The sequence below is a fragment of the Vanacampus margaritifer genome, chromosome 16 (assembly GCF_051991255.1).
Source record: "Vanacampus margaritifer isolate UIUO_Vmar chromosome 16, RoL_Vmar_1.0, whole genome shotgun sequence".
Lineage (NCBI taxonomy): Eukaryota > Metazoa > Chordata > Actinopteri > Syngnathiformes > Syngnathidae > Vanacampus > Vanacampus margaritifer.
In genome coordinates, this window is record NC_135447.1 from 8,394,869 (window position 1) to 8,416,519 (window position 21,651).

At 39.8% G+C, this 21,651-nt stretch overlaps 1 protein-coding gene and 1 long non-coding RNA gene across 2 annotated transcripts; one reads left to right on the plus strand and one right to left on the minus strand.

Moving 5' to 3' along the window:
- The first annotated feature begins 328 nt into the window (after nt 1-328).
- On the plus strand, nt 329-18,193 carry LOC144035933 (neuroligin-3-like). Its single transcript, XM_077546047.1, has 7 exons — nt 329-701; nt 3,925-4,585; nt 6,967-7,026; nt 7,835-7,984; nt 8,678-8,863; nt 12,466-13,255; nt 15,378-18,193. Exons 2-7 carry the CDS (start codon nt 4,105-4,107, stop codon nt 16,165-16,167), a joined length of 2,457 nt encoding a protein of 818 aa, XP_077402173.1. The 5' UTR covers nt 329-701; nt 3,925-4,104; the 3' UTR covers nt 16,168-18,193.
- LOC144035936 (uncharacterized) lies at nt 5,620-10,943 on the minus strand. Its single transcript, XR_013288535.1, has 5 exons — nt 10,728-10,943; nt 8,996-9,144; nt 7,813-7,964; nt 7,605-7,717; nt 5,620-7,516 (listed from the first exon to the last, which is right to left on the minus strand). It is a non-coding gene; the product is annotated as an uncharacterized LOC144035936 (long non-coding RNA).
- Nucleotides 18,194-21,651: the final 3,458 nt, after the last annotated feature.

Genomic DNA, 21,651 nt, shown 5'->3' on the forward strand with positions numbered 1-21,651 from the left:
GTGCAGCCCAGTGGCTGGTGCCTATCATTAATTTGCAAGACTCTTCAACACTGCAAAAGGCTTTTGTTTTCTTTTCTCATACATGAATGCATATTTAGCTTGGAGACATATGCCACTTTTGACACGGGATAGATGAAAGATTTGAGCTAAAAACATAGTTTATTTGCAATGCAAATGTTGGGAGGCTGTTTTCTTTCTCACATTTGTTCCATATAGCTAAAAGCATGAGGAAAAAAAGTCTTCCAAATATAGACTCATTTGTGATCAAAAGGGGCGGGGGGAACATAACGTGAGTGTGCGTGTGAGTGCTGTCACACTGTTAGGTGTTTAGTTAATGGCTGCTAAATCAGGATTTTCTCGGCTGTTTTGAGGATGAATCTAATGCACTGACTGGCGTATCCCGGCGGTCGCCTAGCAACGCGCGGCCAGTGGGCGCCGTGGAGAGAGATCTCTATAGTGGGCGCTCCATTAAAACCGTTGCCGCTCCTGACCTTGGCGTCGTGAATGCGCAAAGCCAGCAGCGCAGACTGTGCAAAGCAGGAGATGTGTGATGTGAGGAAAGATCTGATGTGTCTCCGATAGGGAAGCGCAGGAACGCGTTCATTCCAACCCATTGTCTTATCGCCGAACCGAGTTGGGGGGGGGGGGATGCAATGGAGGACGTCCACAGATGGAGCGCGTAACGGCGTCTATTAAAGCAGGTGAGTTAACCTAATGATCCTGTATTACCCCATTAATTATCAGTTACATATAGTGTTTTTCAATTTAGTGCTGTTGTTAAGCGATAAACATTGATAAGGTATTAGTTGGCTGGTCATATGCTCTCCTCCTGCATGTATTAATAGCCTACACCGTTCGAGACCTGGATTTAACAAGCTTGCTATAATGTGTTCCCATCGTATATGGGCTGTGGCTTGTTTTCCCTCTAAGGATCCAGATCATTGCATTAATTAAAACCCGCACTGATGATCACACAAAACTGCATTTGCTCCCCCAGGTATCATCCCCTGCATAAATTCTCCATTCTTATCATTGTACTGCTAATTCAGGGGGCATTTGAGGAATCCACTAAATCGGTTTGGATGTGCACATGTCAAATTACAAGGGCATTGGTAGCCCGGTGCTGTTGTCTGACATTATAGTGCTTCTTAAATGCTTTTTCCCCCCCACAGCACCCCCAGGCTATACCAGATCCCAATCAATAAGAAGCCCTCACTGATTTTTGTTTATTATTAGTGACAAATAGGTGTTGATTTGTGTATCTGTCAATGGTGTGGATGTGGAGACTGTGATGGTAATGACAAGAGTGCAACATGATTATAACATTCATTGTAAAAACCTCTTTAAATGGAATCACGTCTGCCCTACTGTGATTTATACTGGTATGATCCCAGTAAAAGCAAGGGTCCCAAGTGCTCCCGTCTAACCACAGCTGCGATGCATAAACATCTGTGGCCCATTGCAATAAATTGTTATGGTTCTGAGAGGTTTACATTTTTGAACCTGTATTTAGTAGGCTATACTACCCATTTGCTGGGTTATTGGCATATAAACATTCCACCCAGTATCTCCTTTCCAGTTTGAATCTCTTGAAAAAGTGTGTAAACTTAAATGCCTTACTATTATGATACTTATTTGCTATGAGCCATAAAGACCTTCTCAACATCACACGCAAGCTGAAAGCCGATATTCAATAAGCTATACAACAGTCTCTATCAGGTGTAAAGCTAACGTAATATTGCGGCAATACATTAAATAGAAAACTCTTGTGAAGCAGCGACATGTATAATTCAAAAGGAAATGCTGCTCATTTTAAGAATTCATATTATCTCTTTTGATCGAGCTGAAAACAACTAACCAAGTCTGATTGGTGGTGCTTACTGCTGCTGGCTTCTGCTCTATTTGAGGATTTTTCTAACCCCCTAATGATATCCTAGTGTTTTATTGTTATATGTCTGTCAAGCAAGGCGATAAAAAAACAACCACACGCATCTTATCAATGGAATTTCTTGCATGCAACAAGACTATTTTCTGTGGTCATGGACCGTGATCATACATCTTAACTAATGCAGACAAAGTAGCCCCCCAGGCAGAGAGGAACAGTAGCGCCTCCGCTGAACCTGATTACGTGTCTCATTCTATGCAACCAACACACTGACGAGCATTCTAAAAAGTTATGTGCGGCATCACATTATTTGCAAACAGCGAGAGGAAGTAGCATGCTTGTCTCGGGCTAATTAGTTCCTCCTTTTGGGAGGCACAAATTGTCTCTCGTTTTAATCTTAAATAGGTTTAGCAGTTGGAAAGTGAGCTGCTTCTCAGCAGCAGCCTTTCACAATGCTGGAGGCAGAACTCGTCAATAAATTTGATTAGGTTAACAAGCTTGTTTTTTTGCGCGTTCATTGACAAGCCTGTGAGAACATAATGATGAGCAATGCAGCCTCACTGCAATCACAGACTATAGGGATTTTTAAATGGGGGGGAGGTTAAGATGTGATTTAACAAGGACATTGTCTTCTATTTGTTGACATCTGTTTTGTTTATTGAAGTGATCGTGTCATTGTTGTTGTTTTTACCAAACACAGTAAGAGAATGGCCAAGAAAAGGCTTTGTCATCTTTCCATTTAGAATTGCCATAAAGATAAATTATGACACTGTGTGCCTCAAAAGTGCACATTTTGCTGGGTTTATGGTAATGCTGGGTACAATAATCATTTCAACGATTGCGTGAGAATTCTTTCACGTAGAATTGTTTCATTATATCTTGAAGCAAAATGGAATGCACTACTACAGCAGAGGTGCTGTTGATTCCGTCTCTACTAGCTTGGGGTCAAAACAAGGACAGCGTGATGTCAACGATGGAAAGTTGAGCTACTTCCGCACAGACCGTTATGACGCAGCTTCTTCTGGCAGAAGTATTCTGATCAATATGGCACTCAAAACTCGGAACATTCAGCATGAGTTTCTCCAATCTAATTAATTTCTTCCATAGTCAATAAAGGACATTTATTTATTTTTTATAGTTTTTACTAAAGTATTAAACTCAAATACTTCCAATAGTCGTTTCCGGTTTGTAAGCTGCCATCAAAGCCTTTTCATTAACCTAACATTATTTGAATTGAGGAGTCAAAGTTATTACTGCAGATAGACCATTACACTTGTTTGTTGATTATTCAACACTTTTCATCATTTTTTTTTAGCCTGCTTTTAACAGGATGCCTTGGATGTGAAGCACAAACACTTTCTAAAGTGATTTGAAAGATTCGATGTCTTTGAAATGAGTGCTCCTCTCTAACGAAGCTGTTTTAATCTTCCTTTGCTTTAAATGTTCTTTTACATAAGAGAAGTGTTGCTTCACACCTTTTTATCTATATGCTTCTACAGCGTCACTCTAACATCAAACAGATGGCCTGTTCACATTCCTCCTCCACTAAAAAATACAGCTCAGTATTCAGTGCTATGTGCATTTTCACTCATATATTTGTTCTTAAGAGAACATCGAGTGACTGACAAGAATGTGGGATTTTACTGACATCAGGCTGTATATTAAATCCTTCGTCGTTCCACACTTTTAAATCTGTGATGTATACATAAAAAAAAAATATATATATAAAATGAAAGTGTTAACCCTGGAGATTTAACTTTTTTCACTTCTTGTTGCGGCATATAATTAATAATATAAAAATTAGCCACTGGTGTGAAGACGGACAAACATGGACTATAGGCAGTTTTTTTTATTAATTATTAATTAATCGCCCCTTACCAAATTGTTATTCCAAAAACATTCATTTGCAGAAGCAGACGTAGACAAATGTGATTAATCGCGATTAATCCCGATTAGTTAGTGAAAATTGTGTAATTAATTATTTTAAACGTTTAGCAATGTTTAACAAATGTTTAGTCTAGTAATTGTTGTCGTTTCAGATCGTTGTTCCTTGCGATGAAAATGATCAGAGGCGATGGTCCGTACCTGGCTGAGATGTATTTGGATTTCTTAAGCATCAGATCTGAAGGCAGACTGAGTGATGCCCGTGTGACAAGTTGAGTGCAAAGGGCCTGAGCCGAGACCACGGTGTGCGTTCGTGTTGTGCAAGGATACAAACCATGTGGCTGGCTACATTTAAAGACCATCTGCTGCCTGCGCACCTGCTACACCAGCAAGGGACTGTAACCATCACCCACTGTGCTCTACTCTGGTGGATATTATGCTCCTGCTGGTCCTTTACCAAGGCCACAAGCCAAAAGTTCTACCCCACAGTGACCACCCAGTTCGGCAAGCTGCGAGGCCTCAGGGTCCCCGTGCCCAGTGAGGTGCTCAGGCCTGTCGATCAGTATCTGGGGGTCCCCTACGCCGCCCCGCCAGTGGGAGACAAGCGTTTCATGCCCCCGGATCAGCCGTCCGCTTGGTCGGGTATAAAGAATGCCACCCACTTCATGCCTGTGTGCCCTCAGAACATCCACAGCACTGTGCCAGAGATAATGATGCCCATTTGGTTCACCTACAACCTGGACACGGTCGCCTCATATATTCAAGATCAGAGCGAGGACTGTTTATTTCTCAACATCTACGCTCCGACAGAGGAAGGTGAGTGGGTGGACGTGCCGAATGATGTCCATTGATCACGGCTTGTGTGGCCTTGATGTCATTGTGTGTTCATGCATGTGTGCCGCCAAAGCAACGTCATCACTGTCCTACCACATCATGTTACATTAACATTGATCAAATCATTAAACAAATTCCAACTGGAAATGTATTTTGCTTGCGGCAAGCGTTTGCATGGAACCGCAAGAAGCATTAAGAAAAATATACTGCACTATATGATTACTTTCCCTCTAGGAAACGTTGAATGAAATATTGCTGAGTTGAGGTAAGGTTCAGATGTGAGTCTGCTTAAACTGTGCAGAATTTTCAATGATACTCACAGGCCACAATATTATGACCAGTTGCAGAGTCCATCGAAATCCAATACAAAAGTTCAAAATGTCTGCCTTTACAAAGATAGATGACGACAATAAAGCCAACTGGGAACTCTCCAACAGTATTGCGCATCTCCTAAGATCATCTGACGCAAGAGGTTTATCATAAAATCACCATTTACAAAGACAACAGAGGGAATATCATCATATGGTGCCTTTCAGACAGTAGATATTATGTTCCTACCTTTTTTTTTTAAGTACCTGCAAGCAAACAATGTACACTAAAGAGCAAAAAGTTATGCGCTTGCTGACAGAGTGGACATTTTTGGCTAATGTTAGCATTTTATGAGCATGTAGTGGACCTTCACTTAGCATCATGATTCAGTTAGCAAGCCGACTGTAGGCTAATGATTAACAACTATATTTTAAATTTCTGAAAGTTTTCTTAATCAAATCATATTTTATAAATTGTTTTATCAAATAACTAATTTTTTAACCATTTATCCACCTCAGACATACTGGACTTAGCAGAACAATGTGTAGGACATATGCCAAAGTCATGTACATCTAATGAGAGGGAAAATGTTATAAAATGCATGAAACACATTTTAAAATGTTTATCATGATACTGTGTGTGCAAATGTTAAAGTAAACATTTTCTGATTGAATGATTCTGATGAGGACACCAAAGGCACTTCATACTGATATTGATCCGATTATGTTTATTATCATGGTTGTATAGTTTTCATTGGTGCATAATTGAACTGGCTATTAGCTAGGCTATTAGTAGCATGCAGAGCAGTTTACATAACCACAAACTAGAGCCCAAATTGTAAACATATTGTTAAATGAATACAGTTTGACCAAAATTTGACACAGCTCTTCTATTGAATCTAATTTGGGCCCAAAGTTGTGGCTGGTTGTTTTAACTCCTTAAAATCATCAGACAACTTCAAAGAAAATTCAGAAGTTTTTTTTCTCTAAAAATTGCTTTTACCTTAGATTCTTTTTTTTTTGTATTTTAAGGAACACCATCTATATTCAGACAGGGTGTCTTTTGGGGGCCAATTAGTGAGGTACAAAAAGTCAACTTCTGTGTGTTACTGAGGCTGTCCTGGTTTAACATTGACAGTAGCGAAGATGTCAAATAAGGCAGTGAGGGAACATTTGGTATATCTACTCTGAATCTATATATTTGTATGGTGATAGTGATGGCGGTAAGTGGTATAGAAAATGTATGGATATTAAAGTGTTTACAAACAGGTGGAGCTAAATCACGCCGCTTCAGTTTGTGTCGAACAATACCGAAAAAAACAAGCGTTCCCTTCATTTGGCTTATGGAACATGGCTCTCTTTGAGCGACTGAGCTACAGTAGCCTAGCAACAGCACACAAACAGCCCGCTTGACAGGTAGCTGTCTAAAATGGTGCAGCCCACATTTAATGAGGCCCTCCGTGTGAGTGCCGACTAAAGGTCTCCCCACCTATAACACTGCTTGATTAAATGCTTTAATGCATATTTGTGTAATATATCGTTTAAACGAAGCACACAACACACTCCCACCTCATTTGTATTCATGGTATGCTTAAAATGCCCTCAGGTGTGACAAGATTATTTGTCATTGTTCCTCTATCCGCATTAAAAGTATCATATAGTTGTCTAGGTTGTGGTTGGGAATCGTTGAATGAAGCAGCATGTCAATCAAACTGAGCATTGTTATCTTTAGAAAGCGGAATCTTTGATACGCCGTACTTGAAACGCATTAGAATGTATGCATTCAAATGTGCCATGCAAATCCTCACACCCCCACACCCACCCGCATCATCACTTCGTTCACATTTTTTCAAACCTGAATTAACAGTGCAAACATGTATGCATCACTGGAGTTTACGCTATTACAGAATTCCATTTTGAGTGCAAAATGACTGGAAAAGGGATCGGTGGCCTTTCTGCCAATAAGGATTCTTGTCTCCATTCTTTTTGCTTGACTGGACAGCATATCGAGTAAAGAATTTAAATTCCATTTTCTTGTCCTTATATGAATTGCAGGGAGCCAACACAAGAAAAAGGGAGCATCTTTTTCTCATGCTGAGACTCATATATCAGAAGGTATTTTTGTTGTTTTCTTTCTCTTGATGTATTGGTGCTTAGGTATGTTCTCAAGGGGTGTGGGGAGATATTGAAGGGGCAGGAGAAAGAAAAAAATAAACATTTTGGGGAAAAATGAAACTAACTGCGAATTTCTGAATCTGCGGGTGCAGGGGATTGTAGATGATTGTATGATAAGAGATGACTTCTTGGTCATGGTGATCATGTGCTAAGGCGTGAAAATAATTCTGATTAATGTTCGTGTAAAGTATCAAATGTTTCACTGTTATGAAAGATTCTTTTAGATTCTGTGCGCAGCTTAAAAGTATCAAGTCAGATGGATGGTTAGTCTAAATGTATGGTGGCAGAGCATACAAATGCTTCTGTGTAATATGACTTTATGGAAACAGGAGTAAGGCGGAGCTAATTATCTGCACCACAGAATCACATTTATCAAAATCTTCCCCTGGATGTGGGGGGTGGCCGGAGGGGCCACCATCTAGCTCCGCCCCTGTAAACAACAACAACAACAGTAACCAGATATGATATAATGTTATCGTTACTGTAAAAGATGCTTAGAATTGAATTCATCCACTTACCTACGTGTGTATTTATCATGCTTTTTTTTTTTTTTTTTTTAATCGTCATCGCCGCTCCCGAGCCATAAATCTGCCATCTCGGCTTGCTTCGAAACACATTCTCGCTCTCGAGTCTGTAACCATACCTCATATTGCTGTAACACAACTTTTAATGGCGCTCTGTTAATCTTACACTGCATTATTGTTGCCTGGGCTTTTGTTTGCTCACCGTGTGTGTGTTGACATTGCAGATATAAGGGACTCGGAAGCTCGACCTGTGATGGTATACATCCACGGAGGCTCCTATATGGAAGGCACTGGGAACATGATGGATGGCAGCGTGCTGGCCAGCTATGGCAACGTGGTTGTTGTCACGCTCAACTACAGAATTGGAATATTAGGTAATGAAAATGTCTCGGTGCGGTTAACCTTTTAATGGCTTTCATATGGCCAATTTATTTTGTTTAGAGAGAGATTAAACTTTAACACTGCTAATTAAGTTCCACTTAAATCAATGAAAGGGGCATTAGAGAAAAATGTAAAAGCTCATATCAATTATTTGCATACAAATGTTGTTTTCAGAGCAAATACTATCATGTCATGACATGTTATCGTTTTGTATGCACATTGTTTCACACATCCCACACCCAATGTGTTTAATTTGTACAAGTTTATCAGGCAGGCCATTGAAATATTCCCAAGAACTCACAAGGTCGAGATAATTCTATGTCCTCGTGTTTAGCATTCAGAAGCAGTGACTTGTTTCAGGAGTGGACCGGGGAATAAGTAACAGGATCAATTCTCAGCACTGGCGACCTCTGAATGGTTTTGTGAATTCAAAGGGACGAGTCCGGTAAAGGATTTATTTATTCATGCACGTTGAAATTTATGAAGTCACTCTTGCAAAGAGAGCGTTCAGGTTTGATGGGCACACCCCCCACTGATAGCTGCCTTGGGCAACTATTGCGGCGCTGACTACAATGGTCAAGACAATGCAAGAGACACAGAGGGCATACTGTTTTTGTATCAGAGGATAAGTGCTATTATTTCCTTCGGATGGTGATGACTGGTTGTGTTTTGTCTCCGTTCACCAGGCTTCCTCAGTACTGGTGATCAGGCTGCAAAAGGTAATTATGGACTCCTCGATCAAATTCAAGCTCTCCGTTGGATCAGTAAGAACATCGGCTACTTTGGAGGGGACCCGGGTCGTATCACAGTTTTTGGATCTGGAATCGGAGCTTCCTGTGTGAGCCTACTAACACTATCCCATCACTCAGAAGGTAGGACGCCTTGTCATGTCAGACTTTTAGAAGAAATCGGGAATATTGTATCAAATTGAAAGTAAAATATTTAATGAGGGTGCATCAAGTTGATATACTGTATGTAAAGTGACCGCGTCGTGGTTCACTCACCTGACTCGAGTGCAGCCAGCATGGGTTCAGTTGCAGATCAAGAGTGGAAATGTGTGTTTGAGAGTTGTGGCCTGTGATTGATTGGTGCCCAGTCCAACATCTAGCTTTTGTCCGGTGTCCACTGGGATAGGCTCTTATACCCATCAAACCTGAACACAATAAGCGGTTTAGAGAATTGAGCTTTTTATCATTTCTTTTTTTTTTTTTAACTCTTACTCAAATTCCCTTTAAGAATATATTTGAGCAGCAGCCAAGTGATATTTATTTAAGACCTTTACGCTTGTTAATGCATCACAGGACAGCATATCATCCACAGATACATTGTAAAAGCGGTGGGAGGTGGGCCTTCATTGGGGACTTAAGTGATCTAATCCCCCTCTTAATGCCACTACTAGCGTAGCAAAATAATATACAAAAACACAATAGAACTATGCGTGGCATTACAGAGAGAGAGAGAGGCACTTTGCGTATTTGAGAATGAATACCATTATTATTAAGGAAACAAACATAGTTAAACCGTTATCTTCCAATACATCACCTCCAAACTACACTACTATATAGCTCACGATCAATACTTATCTACTAATATGACAAAAGCTTAAAAACTTACAGTAAAAAAACACCATACTCACCAGAGATGCTTATATAGACAAAATAATTCTTCTTTTGCTCCTCAGAGCTAGCTAGTGTTGGATAGTCAGACCTAGCTACCTAGTTTATACTCCTTTTGTGTGTGTGTGTTGAAACGAGTTAGCTAGCAACAGTGTTGGCGGACCTATCCTCACAATAAGTTTATTATTATTATTATTATTATTATTGTTTTTATCATGACTGGCATCATCCTCTCTCTCTATTTTGCTGCTCAGAGCTAGCTAGTGTTGGGTAGTCAGAGCTAGCTAGCTAGTTTGTTTCTAGTCCTCGGCTGGCTTAGTTAGCCGGCACCTGTGTTACTTGGCTGACCTATCCTCACGATAAACAGTTTTTCTATAAAATTTCACTGTGATTATTATTTATTTTTTTTTAATGATGGCCGACATCCTCTCCCGGTGTACACGTTTAGCTCAACCAATTTGAGGAGTACATGGAGAAAATCTACTTTACTGAGCTCAAGCAGTCAGGAGTGCACGTAGCAGACTATTTAACTCAGCCAGTCAGAGGACAGAAAAATGCTGACATCATTCTGAACATGACAAAGACATAACAGTGGTAAATCTAAAATATGAGTAAAAAAAAAACATACATTATTACCGTGTGTATGCATGAGCCAGCATTTAGGATTAAGTTGGAAATTAATTAGCACATTTTCATCTGAATTGGAAATGAAGGTCAGTGCTGACAAATTACTAGGAAATCACAATGTCCCCATCATTGGTGAGCTATTGTCAGAGGCCTGGTGCCCGCGAGCACCATGTTGTGACCATGATCTGCAATGACATTATTTGAAAAGCTTTTTGGGCCATTATCTTGCCTTTAATCTTATAAAATTTAAGAAATATTTGGGATGAGCTCCATTTTGGGATGAACCTGAAACTACTAGATTTTGTACTTTAGTTATATTTTTTAACCTCAAAGCTTTTTGAAATCTCAAAGCCTCTATTATACAGTGCAAGTGCTGCTGTAATTATAGGCAGCTAATTTTAGATGCCATAATATTCCTCATTTATAAGCGTAGAAAATCACTGGTGCACCCACAGGAAATTTATATGTGATCTCGGATTATGATAATAAGTACCTTTAAAACATTCAGAGCATACTTATCCAAATCTGCGGGCTTGAATCAAAGTAGTGTATTTCAATACTTGTCGCCCACTGAAAGCTGCCGTCCTCTCCCTGAAGTCGTCCAGAATGACAAGAGGGGCCGGAATGATGTTTTCATCAATGCCGTCCACGGAGACTGCAGCAAGTGCAACTGTTCTTTGTGAGGTTTCTATTTGATGCCCTGGCTGGGCTGCAGCAGACGCACAAAGGCCTCTATAGCTCTTTGAAGCACACACGATAGGCAGTGGCCAAATAATGTAAATAAATGAAAGGAGTAGAAGAAGAAAGTGACATTGTTCCCACAGTCTTCTTTCAACGACTCGTGTGACTTAACCTTAGCAAGCCTTTTGTGACTTGATACCCATCGCTTGTCATATTTAGGTGCCAGCTAAGGACCTTCCTAAGATAAAGCAAACAAAGTAGCTTCTGCGTTTAGCAATATCCACATGGAATATTTCTCGCCGCACAGTGGGCAGCAGGTTGCGTAGTATGCAGCTTGTTAGAGCCACACAATCAAAGATTTTGATGCCACAGTACATCTGTGAATAACCGATGAAGAGGAAACTTGCCACGACAGAAACAAAGCTGCAAACTGATCATTACTGCACACAGCAGTGACAGCACATGAATCAAACACAGGAAACGACAGAGTGATGTATTATTATTTACATCATTAAAATGAACACGACGGGGCAATCATTCTTCTTTATCAATTCATTTCTACTTGCAGCTTCCTATCAGCGTGGCACAGCTGTAGAGTATTCAAGGCTAATACCAGTAAACTGTAAAAAAAATAAAATAATAATAATAATAAAAGTCTAAAAAAAATAAAAATAAATTCCGACAGCTGGGGTGCCAATAAAATACAGCTAAATGGAAAATTACTTCTAATAAAAATATTTTTCCCCCATAATTAAAAAACTTTTTTGTAACAAGATTTTGCCTTATTTTCAGGTTGTTTTAAATGTTTAATTAGAAACATTTTCACTTTTTAAAATAATTTCCCCTTTCCCTATTGTCTCTTTAGAATTAAATGTTAAACCAATGTCAATGAATGTTACCATCTAGGACATTAGAGTCATTTTCAATTAAAAATATTAGTCAATTAACAAAAAAACATTTTTTTTGTAAATAAAAAAATTTAAAACTATTAATTTCTCAAAATTTTAAATGCTTTTCTCATTTTTTCTTTTAGTTTTAAAGTTGCATTTGACACTTTATTCCCTTAAATAACAGACAAATGTGAAATTAATATTCATTTTTGAACACATTTTAACAATAAATATATGTATTTCTAATGTGTTTTTGTAAAAATAACGGAAATATTGTGTCTATATTCACAGTTACAGTGATTTCATGTTATTTTACATTCAGCATATAATATCACAGTCTATTTTTGAAAATTAAATGATATTTAAAAAATATAGAAAAAAATCTGTGAAATAAAATAAACTGTGAAATTCTGTTACCGGCATTTTAGTTTTATTTATTCTTTTTTTTCTTTTTTTTTTTACAGTGTATTCAATGTAGTGTAGTGTATTTTTTTCAGTTACAAGTCTTTCATGTACTCTAATCATGAATATCAATTTAAACCAGTAAGGACACTGTGTCCTTAAGGTTTGTGCCAAATGATAATACAACTCATGCAGATGACATAAAAGCACTAACCAATGTTCCTCTCGTGTCTTTTCTCCGGAATTCTGTGTTCCAAGGTTTGTTCCATAGAGCCATCATTCAAAGCGGTTCTGCGCTTTCCAGCTGGGCTGTCAACTATCAGCCAGTGAAGTACACTCGCATGCTGGCTGAGAGGGTGGGTTGCAACGTGCTGGACACAGTGGACATGGTGTCCTGTCTGCAGAAGAAGACTGCAAAGGAGTTGGTGGAACAAGACATCCAGCCCGCTCAGTACCGTGTGGCTTTTGGACCGGTTATCGATGGAGACGTCATCCCCGACGACCCCGAGATACTGATGGAGCAAGGCGAGTTCCTCAACTATGACATAATGCTTGGGGTCAATCAGGGTGAGGGTCTGCGTTTTGTGGAGAACGTGATGGACTTGGAGGACGGCGTGTCCGGAAGCGACTTTGACTTTGTCGTATCCGACTTTGTGGACAGTTTGTATGGCTACCCTGAAGGGAAGGACACGCTGAGGGAGACAATTAAGTTCATGTACACAGACTGGGCCGATAAGGACAATCCAGAAACCAGGCGGAAGACTCTGGTGGCTCTGTTCACCGACCACCAATGGGTCGAACCCTCAGTGGTGACCGCCGACCTGCACGCCCGCTACGGCTCACCGACCTACTTCTACGCCTTCTACCACCACTGCCAGAGCCTCATGAAGCCCGTGTGGTCCGACTCAGCTCACGGCGACGAGGTGCCCTACGTCTTCGGCATCCCCATGATCGGCCCGACTGACCTGTTTCCCTGCAACTTTTCCAGGAATGACATCATGCTCAGCGCCGTGGTCATGACTTATTGGACCAACTTTGCTAAGAGTGGGTGAGTAAGAGCAAAAGGCCTAAATGTGTCTTAGTTGCAATTGTTAGCACATCACAATTTCACTTAAGACTCCCGCGCTCCTAAATTGTCTGATTTCGATTGTGCAGCTCTTATTTATTTTAAGACTTTCGACCTTTTAACTTGCGCTACTTCATCACCCTGATTAAAAGACTGTAGCATTCGCCAGGAAATAGTGTGCCTAATTAAGCCAAGTCTTAACTCTCACTGTCATTTCTTGCAGCCTTATCTCCCTTTGTTCTTGTTCATTACCAAACACTAGCAACATAACTGTGACTAAGTAGTGGTTGCACCATTTTTTGTACATTATTGTCAAATATTTCAGACATCATTTATATGCTTGTTGTTTGATTTGACGTTATATATTTAGATGTAACACTTACAACGTAATTCTATTGGACTATGTATTACTACCACTAACAAACTTAACCAAAATAGAGAAGGTAGGCTAACGTGTAGGTGTGAGCAGAGTAGGGGCGGTGATGTTACACAATCCTAATCCTACCTTTCTTACGTTTCTGCTTGTTATGATTATGCCAACACTGATCCTGCAAGTTCAAAATAAATATGTAAAAACTGTTTTGCACTCATAGCAGTTGCGATTATGATTTATGAGGGACTAGTCTCTTTATATGGAGGACTAAAACTGCCAAAATTCAAAATCAAAATAACAAAAAAATAAAAAAATGTAATTCAAAAATTAAATCCCTATATATATGTATATATATTTATTTATTTTTAATTTTGGCAGTTTTGGTCCTCCATATCTTTATCGATGTCGAAGGGGGAAAAAAAACTTTAATCCTTTAATAGACAGGAGAAAGGACAAGCACATTAGTGAGGGATACAATCTCATAAAAACTTGCATGCAAGGAGACACCTCAAATACCAATTTAGGCGAGGTCATATATACACACATGAGCAAGCAGAACTATTCTGCCTCATTCAACTGGCAACCCCCAACCACAGACATTATGTTTGGTACTTTCCTGTCCTCAGACTAAAACAAAAGATTTTATGTGAAAATGAACATAGAATAAAGGCATATATTTCATTTTTACATTTTCATTACAGTCAGTCATTACAGTTTGTTTGCTGCCATTGAAGTCTTATTAAATCTTCAAAGTCAACCTTTAACATTTCTAGACAATAATACGTTATATGTGACCTCACTAGTCTAAATATGACATTCTGATTAATATTACATTTGTGGAATATGAGTTATGCAGCAAAATCCAGCCATTTTAATCAATTTTAGGGGGCGGCCATTTTGCCACTTGCTGTCGACTGAAGACGACATCACAGTTGCTCAGGCTCAGGCAATGACCAATCACGGCTCAAATGTTTTCTGAAGCTGAGCTGTGATTGGTTGTTAACTCAGCAACATTGATGTCATCGTCGACAAGTAGCAAAATGGCCACCTTCTGACATTGATAAAAACTGCTGGATTTTGCTGCTTAACTCATATTCCACTAACGGAATATAAACCAGAATACCGTATTTAGACTAGTGGCGCTGCATAGAAAATATTATTGTCAAGACATTTTTGGGATGTTGACTTCCCCGTTAACACCCACCGCACATTTTCAATGTGACAAAGTGTACAAAAAAATCATTTGGAGTATCTCGCCCTGGAACAGAAAATGGCCTCCCCAAAGTTTGGAAGCATTCAATGGTAGAGAATGTTTTGGAATCATGACTTAAGAACTTAAGATCCAGTGGGAGCAAAGGGGTCAAGCCCAATCCACAATGATTAATCATCTAATTTATAGGTGGGTCTAAAATATTTAATATATTCATGCATACATAAACATGATGTATTAACACCAAATTTAGACTAAAGCTCCTTTTGGGCCTGGTGTTAAGATGTCAGCGCAGCCACTGGGGATTAATAAATTTTTCAAAATGACATTTGAGATAACATTTTATTAAATAGTCACACTGCGGAATAGGGTATTATTCGTCACTGTCATTCACGCTGACACTTTGAACTCTTCTGATACAAAATACGAAATAATTCCGGTTAAACTTGGATGTTTTACTGTTATATAAAATGACAGGAATTGTTCAACTTTTGTTGACTTTTTGTCAATGTTGTCCGTAGAGATCCCAACAAACCCGTACCGCAAGACACCAAGTTCATCCACACCAAAGCCAACCGCTTTGAGGAGGTGGCCTGGTCCAAGTACGACCCCTACGACCAGCTGTACCTGCACATCGGCCTCAAGCCTCGTATCCGTGATCACTACCGCGCCACCAAGGTGGCCTTCTGGAAGCACCTGGTGCCCCATCTCTACAACCTCCACGATATGTTCCATTACTCCTCCACCACCACCAAAGTCACACCGCTGGATCCCACCCAGTCCGCCGGCAAGCGATCCGGCGGCACCGGCCGGCCTCCCGTGTCCACGGGCCTCAACGGCGACGAAGGTGGACGAGAGATGGGTCCTCTGATCATGCCCAACCCCAGAGATTACTCCACAGAGCTCAGCGTCACCATCGCCGTCGGGGCTTCTCTGCTCTTCCTCAACGTGCTGGCCTTCGCCGCTCTCTACTACCGCAAAGACAAGCGCAGCCGGCAGGAAACCTCGCAGCAGCCCAGTCCTCAACGCGACAGCAAAGGCAACAACGTGAGCCACGCCGCCACTGTGGATGAGACCCTGTCCCGGAACCAGTGCGAGGCCCTCCACAATCCGATTCACGTGTCTCCCACCATGGACTACGCTCTGAATCAGCGCCGCTCCCCTGACGACATCCCGCTGATGACGCCCAACAACATCACCATGATCCCCAACTCACTGATGGGGCTCTCCAACATGAGTCCGTACAGCACCTTCCCTGCTGGCTACAGCTCTGCAGGCCTGCCCAGCACTCACTCCACCACGCGGGTATAACTTGCCCATCGAGCAGACCTGTGACTTAAAGACACATACATGTAAAGCTGTATTTAGGATGTTTAGATAAAATAGGATTGTATATGTTTGTTTGTTTTTCCTTTCCAAGCAAGCTAGCGCCAACATCTTGCCTTTGCTCTGTCATAACAGGAAGTCTTAAAGGGGAAGTTAAGCCCCCTAAACATTCTTGACAATAACATGTTCTATGCAGCAGTCTAAATACGGTATTCTGGTTAATATTTGTTAGCGGACTATGAGTTAAGCAGCAAAATCCAGCGTTTTTTATCAATATATAGAAGGCGGCCATTTTGCCACTTGCTGTCAAGTAAAAATGACATCACAGTTGCTCAGGCTTTAGATAACAACCAATCACAGCTCAGCTTCGGAAAACTGGTGAGCTGTGATTGGTCGTTGAGCAACTGTGATGCCATCTTCAGTCAACAAAATGACAAAATGGCCGCTCCCCCGAGATGGATAAAAACGTCTAGATTTTGCTTCATGAATGTAATATTAATCAGAATGTCATGTTTAGACTAGTGACGTTACATAAATTATTGTCAAGAAATGTTTATGGCTGACTTTCCCTTTAAAGGGGCAGCCAACCCCCAAATGTTTCTTTAAAATAATAAATTTTATACTCCTCCACTAGTCTTAACAGAGCATTCTGATTAATATTGTGTTTGTGGAATATAAATTTATCAGCAAAATCCACCAGTTTTTTTTTTTACATCTCATGATCGCAGCCATTGTGCCGCTTGCTGTCAACTGCAGATGGCATCACAGTGACGCAGTGCTCAGCTAACAACCAATCACGGCTCAGCTTGCAAATGTCACATGACCAAACTCAGACAACACGTGAGCCATGAGTGGTTGTTACCTGAGCCTTGAGCAACTCTGATTGTCAGTTTCAGTCAACAGCAAGTGGCAAAATGGCCGCCCCCATGAGATGTGTAAACGGGTGGATTCTCCGCTTTATTCAACTTCGGCAAACGCAATATTAATCAAAATATTATATTTAGACTACTGGGGTTGTGTAGAACATATTATTTTTAAGAAACTTTTTGGGTTGCTTTCCCCTTTAAGAGCAGTCATTTTTAAAGTTCACAATCTGCAAAAAGAAAAAGAAAAAATCTCATTTTACACCATGGCTTTTTTGGACTTTTCCCTTGAACGAACTTATAATCATGTTTATACAGTTGGATTTGTATGCGAAGCTCTTTCTTAATATCTATTTTGATCTTGGTGAGCTATGGGACGTCAAAACTCATCGCAGAAGGAGATGAGATGTTGAAGAAGCAGAAAACAACAGTATTGATATTAGTGATATTTTATACATATTTCTCATTGCTTCTTATAAAGATGTATTTTTACCGCAGTTCTTTTCAGACTTCACGTAATTAAACTGACATACTCAAATACAGGACCACATGAGTATCTCCAAAATACCTGACAATTTATACTAATGCACCTTCCTGCATTAGTTAGGGAGGTAAGTAGGTGTCTCAGCGACAAAATAAATGTAAATTAGGCATTCTTCTCTAAATAAATGTTTTGCATATGTAGTGTTGTGTAATTTATTGTAGTATATTTGAATATCCTTGCTCCTTTTTTCCTTTCAAGTTTTCAAGTATTTTGCTTAATACATTGTACAAATATAACCTCTGCTTCACTAGAGAAAACTTTAGGCTTGAAATGTGTTTTCGTACTCTAACAAACGTCATTCTTTTGGCTTTGCTTGTTTGTACAGAATAACATTTGATTGCTATTTCTTTATTAATATCTCTTCAAAAAGATATCTGTAATGACATTGTAAGTGTATGTATAACAAAGTGATTATTGGCATTTAAAATATAGTTTCATCAAAGCTACAAGTCAGTGATACTTTTCAAAGTGGTTTGGACCTCGCACGTACCAACATCCACGCTTGGTTGTCTGTTTTCTGAAGGACATGATGGACTTTAAGATTTTAGTTCTTTCAACCAGTCATAATGTGGTTTAACCTATTAAACATTTTTTTCCAACTAAAGATGAGTCTTGTTGAGTCCAGATGGGTTACAAGGTACTATCGATGGTGATACATGCAATCTTTATTCCGTTTTTACCACAATTTAATAATCACTTACATACAGCTGTGGTTCTCGAGCATTGCACCAAGTAGCAATTCAAAAATGCTTAGCTGGACAAGTATAACAATAATGACCAACATTAAAAACATTCTAAAAATATGTGGGTAAAAAATAACCCAAATATGGGTCAAAAAGGGACCATCTGATACCTGGGTCAATTTGACCCGACTTTTTGGCTATTCATTTAACCCAAAAAGTTGTCAAATGAATAACCAATAAAGCTACACACAAAAAAAGTTATTTTGTACAAAACAACCCCAAAAAAGATTGTTGGAGAGAAAAAAATTGGGTTATATTTGACCCAACTCTTTTAGAGTTGAAAAGAGAAGCTGAGTCAAAAATGCTTTTTAGAATAGTATGTTCTATTCACTCCCACTACTCTAAACACAGAAGTCCACCGTGGGCGGCCATTTTGCTACTTTCTGTCGACTGAAAATGACATTGCAGTGCCTGAGTTCAGGTAACGACCAATCACGGCTCACCTGATTTCTGAGTTTGGTCATGTGACGTTCACTGTGATGTTATTTTCAGTCGACAGCAAGTGGCAGCACGAAACAAAATGGCTGCCCCCTGAAATGGATAAAAACGGGTGGATTTTACTGCTTAATTTGTATTCCACAGACACAATGTTCATCAGAATGTTGTGTTTTGAGTAGTAGGGCTGCACAGAACGTAGGCCTACTATTATAAAGAATATGTTTGACTTGGCTTCCCCTTTGAGTATATTTATTATTGTACCCTGTAATATTGTGCACACTTGAACTAAACCGCTGCACTTAAATGTGGGGAAGTAAAAAGTTTACTGCATGATTAAATTAAAATCTATTGCAAAACAGTTGCATTCATAGAAGGAAGAAGAACATCTTAAACATTAAATGCTAATGTATTGTACTGTTCTTGAAAGTTAAATTCAACCGAACTGTACAGTGAAGTTTTAATGTAAATTTCATTTATTCAATTCAGTGATTCTTTCACGTTCCGCTAGAGCGAGCCAGTAGCTACGTACCACCAGTGGTACTCATACCCCACTTTGAGAATCATTGGCAAACAGTACATGCTAACTTTGAAGCTAAATTGACTGATATTTTCATTTTATACTGTAAACCTGCTGTTGAGAATTGCCTAACCACCCAAACGGGCCAGCATTGTATTTCTCTGCCATGTTATCGTAATTGATAAAACAAGGGCTGCCTATTCCCATTCTTCCTATGCTGTCAATCCTTAACATCCCTCTTGTGACCTTTCCCCACTTGTTATCATGAAAGACTTTACAGAGTGGTTAGATAAAAACCAGATAAATCATTCAGTTGTCTCATCAAGTGGAAAACCAAATACTCCACCGCGGGAGGTCACTGCTACCGAATTCACTTCTGACAACATCCTGTGTGTGCCCCGCGTGTATGCGTGCCCTCCAAAAAGCTTGCCTGTTTGTTTCATGGCCGCTTGTTTGTTTTCTCAGCACGGATTACCGCAGCAGAGATAAGAGGAGGCGCAAATATTATTACAGCACCGCCTCTCTCTGTATAAACACATGTATAGCACCGTGTCCAGTGCATAACAATTTTTCCAGATAGATGCCGAAGAATTCACATTTGTTGTGGCTGTCCATGGTGCTGATGCTGGCGTGATACACAGGTGATTCCATCTAATCACGTTTTGCGAGCAGCTTGACAGCTCCGAGACAAATGCCTTTGTTCAAAGTCCATTTATGCTCTGACTAATGACTTTAAGGCAGACATTAAAGTGTTATGATAATTCATAATGTGAGCCTCTCACATCTCCCTAGACACTCTGAGGACTCTCTCTATCTCTCCTGTGAGCCACCAAAGACTCCTCCTAATCTCTTTTTTGGATTGTCAACAGGAATATCATAACTGCATATGCGTCCCGCAAGCTGACAGGCCTCGTATGCGTTCTAATCCACTGTTTTAGGTTAATGAACGCTTCTCATCTCTCGTGGCCCGCTTTTTCAAGAGATTTCAAAGGTGTCGTCCTCATTCGCTCTTCTACTTCAGCTCAACAATGCCATTAATCCTCTTCGGGCGCTAATTACTCGATTTGTTATTGCTATGCTAACGCAAACGGCAACGGACTGTGAACTGGCGCCGGATAATACAAACTATCTTTGAGGAGTTCTGTTCAATAAAACAAATCAGTCAGTAAGATGGTGTGATGGCGCAATACCGAACGGTCAAATGCGACTCTTGATGATGAGAGCTTGCTCACAAAGTCTTCTTTGACCAGCGACCAGCGATGTGCTTGTTTGTCAGTCAAAATAGAGGAAGAGATTTCAGCTATGTGCTTCAAAAGGGCATGGCATGGAAAAATGAGATGAGGAGCTTCTTTCCCCCCAAAAAAAGGGAGCATAGCACAGTGTTCTGTCCAGTTCCACACTGGCCCCTTTGTACTGAACCCAGCTTTGACATCAACTGGGTCAAATGAGGGAGGGAGGGAAAGCGAGCAGCAGCTGGACCTGACCGTCAATGTCACCCTTGTTAGACAACTTCATCAACGTCCCTGTCGTCACTGGCATTTTGATTTGTTTTGCTACCTTTTCCCCGTGCACACCTCGAAGCTCTACTTGAACTGAAAGTTCATTTCGATGCAGGCGAAATCCACGCGTTAGCTTTCGATTGATAAAATGTTTAACTTTTTGTTTAAATGCGTATTTGGGGATTTAAATATTAGTATCTTGCCTAACTAATTATTGCCATATTATCTCTGAAACATTCGATTTTTTTTTCTTCAAATTGAGTGTATTCCAATTTATTGCATTTCACATGATTCTATTTAATTCATACAGTAAGTTTAGCCACAACATGAACAAATTTCCATCTTGTAATTGTGCATTTTGAATGAAAATATAATAAGGTATTACATTTAGTTGTAGGCTTGCACTGTATCATAATGATAGCTGTACCTAATATTTTGACTCACATGTAGCTCCATATTATAATAGAAACATAAAATGATTGTTATTAGTAGGTATGGGCCAGTACCGATATCAGTTATCGTCTTATTTCAAGGCATCGGTGGTCGCGACAGATATCAGTATCAGCTGCTCTCTTGTGGCTGCAACTGAGAAATTAGAAGAATAGAAAATTGACATTAATTTCTCACATTTTTAAGAAAAAAAATCTAGATTGGTATGTAATGGGCTTTCATTAAAATTATCTGTCATTGTTTTTGGGGGAAATTTTTTTGTAAGTGCCAGTGGTATTGGCACTTGGTATCAGTATCAGTGACTACAAAAGTTAATTAGTAATTCTACTGGTATCGCTCTAAAAAAAATGCCATCGAACATCCCTAATAGTTAGATTTTATAGTTATTGTAGGTAGAATTTGGCCAGCCAAAGCT